This window comes from Balaenoptera musculus, chromosome 3 (genome assembly GCF_009873245.2).
Source record: "Balaenoptera musculus isolate JJ_BM4_2016_0621 chromosome 3, mBalMus1.pri.v3, whole genome shotgun sequence".
NCBI lineage: Eukaryota > Metazoa > Chordata > Mammalia > Artiodactyla > Balaenopteridae > Balaenoptera > Balaenoptera musculus.
Genome location: NC_045787.1, coordinates 498,717 through 507,188, shown reverse-complemented (window position 1 = coordinate 507,188; position 8,472 = coordinate 498,717). Strand labels below are relative to the sequence as shown.

The following is an 8,472-nucleotide window of genomic DNA, read 5'->3' as shown; positions in this document are numbered from 1 at the left end:
TGCCCCCGGGCTCCCAGGGCCCGGACCCTGGGGGAGGGAGTGCACGGAGCAAGGGCCACGCTCTCTGCGGGGCTGAGCTGTGCTTTGAGTCACCAGAGCTCACGGCCCAGACGCTCCCTGCAGCCCGCGGCCTCTGCTGCACGGCGGGCTGGACTCTCGCGGTCACACCCTGCTCGGGCGGCCTGATGGTCTGCCCTGGGGCTCGGGAGGCGTCTGTGGGCCCCTGGCAGTACTGTGGACGGCGGCGGCGGCGTGGCGCCGCCTGGTCCCGTCCTGGGCGCCTGCCTCCCTGGGAAGTGCTTTCTGGGTGGAGGTGCCAGCCCGGGCCTGCTTGCAGTGGGCGCGGCGCGCAGGGGCCCTGCAAGCAGCCCGCAGCCCCTCATTCCCTGGGGCCCGAGGTGGGCGATCCCGGGAGGCCCCTGGCCCCCCACGCCCCTGCCGGCTGTGGTCAGCCGGGATTTCCCGGATGAGCGTCGTCGTGCCGGTGGTGCTTTGCTCCCAGGACCGTGCCGTCGGGCCAAAGGCAGCGCTGCCGTTTGAGGGAACGGACACCAGGTGAGTGGGGAGGGGCCGGTCAGGCTGGGGCGCAGGGCCCAGCAGAGGGGCCCCGACCGCGGAGGAGCCCCCCTCTCCTAACCGGCCCCCAGCCCCACCCAGGGGGCCTCGTAACCTGTCGGCTCCTCCACTCGTGCCTCTGTCCATCTGGGCCAGACCCAGCCGTCCCTGCAGGCGCCGGGAGCAGGGCCGCCACACTGCTTGGAGGAGGTCAGCCTTCCACCGCCCAGCCTGCCGGCGCCGTGGCTCCCCAGGAAGGTGCGTGGGGCGCGGGCAGCCGGAGCCTGCGAGAGGCCGCCTCTGTGGACGGAGAGGGGACGTGTCCCTGTCCCCCTCCCTGTCCCCCCCAAGGAAGGATCGCGATTGGCGATTGGCTGCACTTGGGGCCTTCAGATAGGAGTCCTCGGACACCACACTAAGGAACCGGGACTTTCTGGACCTTGGGAATCGAGACGATGTGGTGAGAGGCGGGGGGGAGGAGGCCCTGAGCCCACTGGCTGGCCATCCTTGTGGCGCGAGCTGCCCGCTCGGCACTGTGTCCACGTGCCCCGTGCTCCCCTACTCGCCCCTGCCGTGGCCCTTCCGTGGCCTTCAAGGGGGCAACCGGGGCGTCAGGCTGGGGGAGCGCAGCCCAGACAGAGGCACCCACACCCTGGACAGAGCCTGGAGTCTCGGCTCCTGGGTCAAGTGTGAGGACGAGGTTGGTATGGACGCCCTGGCCTCCCCCGGCGTGAGCTGCTGAAGCAGCGGGTCGGGGGCACGAGCCCACCGCCTTTTCACCGAGGGCTGAAGTTCTCCAGGCTCAGGCACGGGTGGTGAGGGTCCCTCCTGAGGGTCTCTTGGGCCCGCCCCTGTGCCGCCCTGCCCCTGCACTAGAGCTGGTGATGCGTCCCAGGGGCGGGGCCCGCCTTTGTGACACGTCTTGGGTGTCCATTTAGTGTTGCCACGAGACCCGGCTCCCCTCACTTGGGCTTGGGCTGAGCTTGAGGCACCTCGAGACCCCGCTCCCCTCCCTCACTTGGGCTTGGGCTGAGCGAGAGGCACCTCGAGACCCGCTCCCCTCCCTCACTTGGGCTTGGGCTGAGCGAGAGGCACCTCGAGACCCAGCTCCCCTCACTTGGGCTTGGGCTGAGCGAGAGGCACCTCGAGACCCGGCTCCCCTCACTTGGGCTTGGGCTGAGCGAGAGGCACCTCAAGACCCGGCTCCCCTCACTTGGGCTTGGGCTGAGCGAGAGGCACCTTGAGACCCGGCTCCCCTCACTTGGGCTTGGGCTGAGCGAGAGGCACCTTGCGTTCCCGCTCATCGAGGACCTGGGATCGTGAGGAGAGTGCGTTCCGGCTGCGCGTCTGGCTGCGGGGAAGGTGGGTGCTCTGCCCTCCGTCTGCTCCGCCCCTCGAGTCCAGGACCACGTGGGACGCGGGGAGACACGGGTCCAGAAGCTGCCAGGATCTGTGCTGGGGGATGGCCAGAAAACGTGCTCGCAGAGGTCGTGGTTGGCTCAGGACGCAGCGTGCAGCCAGCCCGATGCTCTGTTCCGGGGAGGATGGGGACAGAGTGGGGACGGGGTGGGGACAGTGTGGGTGGGGTGGGAACACATTGGGGACGAGGTGGGGAGGGGCTCTGTCTGCACTGCGGACAAGTTAGTCAGGAGACCTGGGACCCCCCTGCTTCCATGGTGACCACAGCCTGTGAATCTTGACCATGGTCGTGTCGGGGGCCTGGAGGTGACAATGACCTTACGGGTCATCCCAGCACCAAGCACAGACTGGAGCCCCAGGGATGATGGAAAACAAGATGCAGGAACCAAAATGGGGCAAAAAGTGGACCCAGGCACCATCATGCCCCAAACAGGGCTAATTTCCTGAGCCCAACACCAGCGGTCTGCCCCATAGTGAAGTCAGAATGTCCCAGAGGAGGTGGCACCAGGACAGGGCACAGAGGGAGAAAGTGGCTGTTACCAGGGTGGGCAGGGGCAGAAGATGGCGCCAGGGTCCCGGCCCAGGAAATAGCCTGGAAAACACTGAGCAGTGAGAAACGAGCCCAGAAACCTGAGAGTGTGTGCAGCTGTGGTGAGTGGTGTGTGTGCTGTGTGCTGTGTGTGTGTGTGTGTCTCTGTGTGGCGTGTGTGGTGTGTGTATGTACATGTGTGTGTATGCGTGTGTATGTATGTGTGTTGTACGTGTGTGTGGTGCGTGTGTGTGTCATGCGTGTGTGTCGTGTGCGTGCGTGTGTGCGTGTCTGTGGCGTGTGCTGTGTGTCCGCGTGCAGCAGCAGTGTGGAGCCGTGTCGCAGGACGGGTGGGGCAGGAGAGCCTGTCACCGCGCCGGTCGCTGGGCCTGGGGGGTTCCAGTTCCGCCGTGCAGCGGTGGCCATGGCGGCGGGGGACCTGGCGCTTGGCGGGGTGCTGAGTGGAGAGGAGCCGGCAGGACGCGAGCCAAGGCCGCGGTGGGAGGTGGAGCCGGATGGCAAGGCGGGGACAGTCCCGTCTCGGGGCAGAGGGCCCGGCCCCGCGCGAACGTTCCACGGCTGCCGAGCGCTCGCGGCCCTGCGTGGCTCTCGTCACCCCGCGTGTCCCCTCGTCCACGCGGGGAGGCGGGGCTCAGGCCGCAGGGCGCGGCTCACGAGGAGAGGCGCGGGACGAGCGTGGGCCGCGGCCCCTCCACCCCGTCTGCTCTCTTCTCCCCCAGGTCCCCTTGGTCGGAACAACCCAGCTGATCCCGACGTCCCAGCGCGGGGCCTGGAGAGGAAGGACTTCGGCCACAGTTGCCAGGTCTGCGTGCGGGGGCCCTAGGTCAGGGTTGGGGGGCCCGGGCGCCACCTCTCACCACCACATGGCGGGCCTGCTGAAGGGCTGGCGGGTGTCCGCGCGGCCAGCGCCGTGGGCTCCGGCTTTCACTGAAGACCCACCCGCTCGGCCCTGCATTCTGAACTTGAAGTGCCCGGGGTATCAGGGTGACTCTCAGATCTGAGGGAGTAAATCTTTTCAGAAGATCTCTGGGAAAAGGTGAGTGGGTGCGCTTGAGTCTCCATGCCTCCCGAGGGCGTGCCCTGTGTCCCCTTCAGGGAGACGCCGGCTGGTCCGTCTCAGCACAGAAGACTCAGCACTTGAACTTTATAAATGCCAGTTACATCGTGTCATAGGTAATCTCACTGTTTCTTCTTCCGGGACACCTGTAGGACTCTGCGTCCTCGAAGTTCGCATTTTCACCACCGTAGATGTATTCTTTTTTCCACTGTCTGGTTCTTGGAGTATAATTTAGGGCTAAAGTCTTAAATCTTCTTGCAGTACGGACATTGCTTCACTTTTTTTCCTTGTTTCTTCTGTTACACCCTCTTCCTTTTCCTCTTCTGGAAACCCTGACAGACAGACATTGTGCCTGTGTCACTTAAATTTGCTCTCACAATTATCCCTTCTACATGTCTCTGTTTCAAGATCTGTAGTAATCCCTTGATGTGACCTTCCACGTGACTGGAGTTTGATTTTTGGCAACACCTTTTCTGTTAGTTGGCCCTTCCATCTGAATGCTTTCATCTGGGAATCATGTTTCAATACCAAGCCTGCCTTGCTGGGTTCTGAATCCCTGCTGCCTTGGTCGTGTTGTACAAATGTGCCATTAGATGCTCACGAAACCCACGCAGACTCAGGGCTGCTGCGTCCCGGTGTCCACGTGGCGTCACATCCAGAGGACCACAGCAGATGACCAAAAGCTGTGGCCAGCAGCTGAAACCTGCTCTTAGGACAATCCCCAAGGGGAAGTCACAGCTCACAGAAAAAGAGAGTCTTAGAATATTTTTCAACATTTCTGTCTCTTCCCAAAGTAACACATTAATATCAACTATATTTTCTGTGCATTTCTTTCTGAAGAGACAATGAAGGCTGTGCATAGGGCCTTCTAACCTCAAAGTTCCACCTGTAACAGCTGTTAACATCCTTAACCCCTCCAACACCCTCAAACACCCGACAGCCTTCCTGGCCACATCCCTCCCTTTCCCAGTGGCCCTGCCCACCTGACTGGCCGGAAGGGCCACGGTTCCCTCCCACCCCCGGAGGGCCTGTCCCTGTGGAAGGAAAAACACAGGACTCTGGAAATGTGGCCTCTCCTGCCACAGGGGAAACTTGCAGGATTTCCGATGGATGAAAGTGTCACATGATCACACCAGCTAAAGTTGGCTTTTCCTGCCCCCCTCTCGGCTTCCCCAGGGATGAGGACCTTTTCCTCACTGGGTCCCCCATATCCCATGAGTCTTCTGATGAGGCGTGTGCATCATAAACCAGCCCCCGGACTCATCGCTGCAAGTGAGGGGCTGGTAGCTGCCCGCCCTGAGGTCATGGTGGGGGGCAGGGGGGTGCCCTTCGTTCCTCATCCACGGGGCCACACCGCCCCAAGAGCTGTTTTCCGCAGCTGTGATATCACCGGGGCCCCGGGCAATGCTGGGCCGTGGGTCCCGCCCCCAGAGCCCCCGCGCCACGAGGGCAGGCGCCCGTGGCCTGCCATGCCCCGTCCTGTCTTGCAGATGGCGCTCTGTGCCAGGATCTCGCGGCTTATCCTCCCAGGAGCCATGTCCAGGAAGAGCCCGAAGACTGTGCCTCCCAGGCGGCCCAGGGTGAATGGCTGGTCGCAGCCTGTCCACTACTTGCAGGTCATGGCCTGGATCATGTTCCTGGTCCTGGCCTTCACCGCCTTTGGCATCTTTATTCCCCTTCTGCCACCCGAGTGGAGATACATTGCCTACAGTGTATCCTTTTACTGGGGGCATTGCTGTCGTCTGAGGGGGGGCGGTGCTCCCGGAGGGGCCTCCAGCAGGCCTGGCTCCGGGCCGCCCGCGGAGGTGGTCAGACCTGCCCCCCACCCCTGCTACCACTGCCAGTGCTGGAGACCCCACAGCTGTCCTCCAGGCAGCCGCTGGCTCGGGCTCTGGGCTGCAAGTGCCCACCAGTGCTGGGGCAGGGAGAGGGTGCCCAGCTGGCAGCAGGGGTGGGAGGGTCCCGGGTGGGCAGAGACCCCAGGAGGGGAGGAGCCGCAGACGGGCCACGCACGTTCCCAACCATGGCTAAGCGGTCGGTCTGTGTTGTCCAAGAGGAATGGTGGGTTTTAATAGGGACTTGAAGAGCTCGCATGTCCCCGCGAGTGTCACGTATGTGGAGCCGAGGCGCTGACGTCTGTGATACCCCAGGGTGGCTGTGTTCTGGGCGAGAGACGTCTGCTCTGAATGCTGGGGTGGGCGTCAGGGTGGGCGTCAGGGTGGCGCGGGACTCCACCAGGAGCCCCGGCCCTCACGCTGAGGGCCTCCGCCCGTTACAGCCAGTGGACCGGCTGGGCTGCTGCAGAGTGGGCATTGGAACCAGCTTCTAAGAGCGGGGTGTTTGCGCCTGCGGCTACACTGCCTGCCTCTTCTCCTAGGCTGCCCCATGCCCCTGGCCAGGTGTGTGTAAGTGGTGGGGCTCGGGCGCGAGGGAGGTGGCAGGACCAAGAAGGGCCCTCTGTCTCTTGGCCCCTCTGTCTCCCGGGGCCTCCCAACCCCTTATCATGGCGTCTTTCAGCTTTGAAGAAGCGGAAAGAACAGTGTGGTGGACCCCAGCTACCAGGTACTCAGCTTCAACAGTTAAGATTTTGCCAGTGTTGTCTCCCATCTCACACACATACACTGAGTACCTTTAAAAATCCCAGACATCATGCAATTTCACTGGAATGCCCCAGTTTGCATCTGACAAAGACTTCTGTCTCCACACCACCATTCTTCTTATCTCACCTAAAAAATCCCATGGCAAGTTACCAAGATTGACACTTGTCATTTTGCAGAGGTGGGGCCCCCCCTGAGCCCCAAAGGCCCCCCTGAGCCTCAATCAGTCAGAAAAACCAGGGCATCTGCCTGGAGTGCCTCTCCCTCAGATGAGGCCCATTTTTTCCCCTCGAGGTCATAGGGATAGATTTCTTTGTGATAAGGTTTGCAATGATCAATTTCCTTAATAGGAAAAGAGCTCTTCAGCTTTTCTGTTTCGTCTTCTGCCTGTTTTGGCAAGTCATCTTTTTCAAGAAATTTTAGTATTTTGTCTAAATGGTCACATTTCTTGGAATACAATTATTCGCACTATTTCCTGTTATCTGTAGGATCTGTCGTGATGCCACTGCTGATCAGTCTTCGTAGGGTTTATCGCTTTTATCGATTATTCAAAGAATCAGCTTTTGGACTTACTGATTTTCCCTGTTTTCTTCTTTTGAATTTCTGCTTTTATTTTTACTATTTATTTTCAATGTATTGTGGCTTTAATTTCCTCTTCTTCTACCTTCTTTTTTTCTTTTAAGATTTATTTTTATCTATTTATTTATTTATTTTGGCTGTGCCAGGTCTTTGCTGTGGCACGTGGGATCGTCACTGTGGCACATGGGATCTTTTAGTTGCAACGAGTGAACTCTTAGTTGCGGCATGCGGGATCTAGCTCTCCGACCAGGGATCAAACGCAGAGCCTTACCCACTGGACCACCAGGGAAGTTCTGTTCTTTCTACCTTCTTAAGGTGGAAACTTAGGCCATTGATTTTAGACCTTTTTTCTTTCTGTCGTATCTGAAGCTGTAAGTTTCCCCTTAGGTGCAAGCACACACAGACCTACAAACACACAGATACACACACACTAATATACGTACAATGCACAAGTCACAAACCAGCCACACATATGGGCACCCGCTCTGTCACACACACGGAGGCACAGAGGCACAAAGATGGTGGCCAGAGGTCCAAGCTGGTTTGGCAGGGCCGTGCTCCCTCTGAAGTTCCCAGGACCTGTCCCAGCTCTGGTGGCCTCAGGCATCCCTTGGCTTTAGATGCCACCACCTCTGCGTCCTCACAGGGTTGTCCCGCTGTGAGTGTCTGAGTCCTGATCTTCTCCTCTTGTAAGGACACCAGTCCTATGAGATCAGGACCCACCATAAGGACCTCATCTTACCTTGATCATCTGCAAAGACCCCATTTTCAAGTAAAATCATTCACAGTTCCTGGGGTTAGGACTTCAACATCTTTTGGGGACACAGTTCAGCCTCACCTGTGGGTCTTTGCTTATGTGCTGGGCTATGATGCTGTACCTTAATTCTCTTTTGACCCAAAACTTAGCTGAGTTTTGGCCGTTGGAGCCTTTTTGAGCGTCCCCGTGTGCTTTGTCCAGTAGCCACTGTGAGCGCTTACCTGCTTTGTGCACAGCAAGGAGCCCCGGGGTCAAGTGCACCCAATCCCACGTGGACGGCCATTTCTTCCCAGAGTCCTGGCCCCCTGGTGGGCCCCTGCCTGTGGGTGGCTCAGCACCCAGTCTGTGTGGCCCCCTCCTGCCTGTCCCAAGCGGGGGATGCAGGATGGCGTCCCTGGCTGTTCAGAGCTCAGACGGCCTTCAGGACATGATTTCTGGTCCAGTTTCCTGCCACCCAGACCCGCCACTGCCGCAGCGATGTTCCTCAGGCCCTGGCAGCCGCACTTGGGCGCCATGCTCTGGCCACTAGTGGGCGCCAGCGTCACTCGGCGCCTGCAGGGACCCAGGAGCAGGGAGGGCAGGGTCCCGGGTCAGGGCCGCGGGATTTCAGGAAGCCGTCTGGCATTCCGTGGGCCCGGCGGAGACAGGGAAGCGTCAGCAAGGCTGCACGTGCAGCGTGGGGGTCACCGCGCAGGAGCCTGGCCGCCCTCGGCGTGCGGAAGGCACTGGGCGGGGTGGGGCTCCTCTGGGACCCAGGCAGCGGTGGGGCAGCTCCGCGGGGGCCCCGCCCTCCCGCTGCAGGACCGGCGAGGCAGCCGTGTGACAGGGCGGGCATCCTGGGCTGGCGCCCGGTGCTGTTTGTTTACTGAACAAAGATAGTTGCTAGGGGACCGCCGCGTCCTCAGAACAGCTCGGGGCCCTGCTTTGCAGGGGAAGTGAGACGGCAGACCGGGTTCTT

General features: G+C 60.6%; 1 protein-coding gene across 3 annotated transcripts in view; it reads left to right on the top strand.

Moving 5' to 3' along the window:
• Positions 1 to 1,809: 1,809 nt before the first annotated feature.
• The window catches only part of LOC118892820 (probable palmitoyltransferase ZDHHC11B), a 36,205-nt gene continuing 29,542 nt past the window's right edge, over positions 1,810 to 8,472 (top strand). For all 3 annotated transcript variants that reach the window (XM_036847789.1, XM_036847788.1, XM_036847787.1), the window contains exons 1-3: positions 1,810 to 1,917; positions 3,244 to 3,326; positions 5,072 to 5,293. In XM_036847789.1, the coding sequence (XP_036703684.1) occupies positions 5,072 to 5,293 (222 nt within the window). In that variant the 5' untranslated portion in view covers positions 1,810 to 1,917; positions 3,244 to 3,326. The remainder of the gene's footprint in view (positions 1,918 to 3,243; positions 3,327 to 5,071; positions 5,294 to 8,472) is intronic.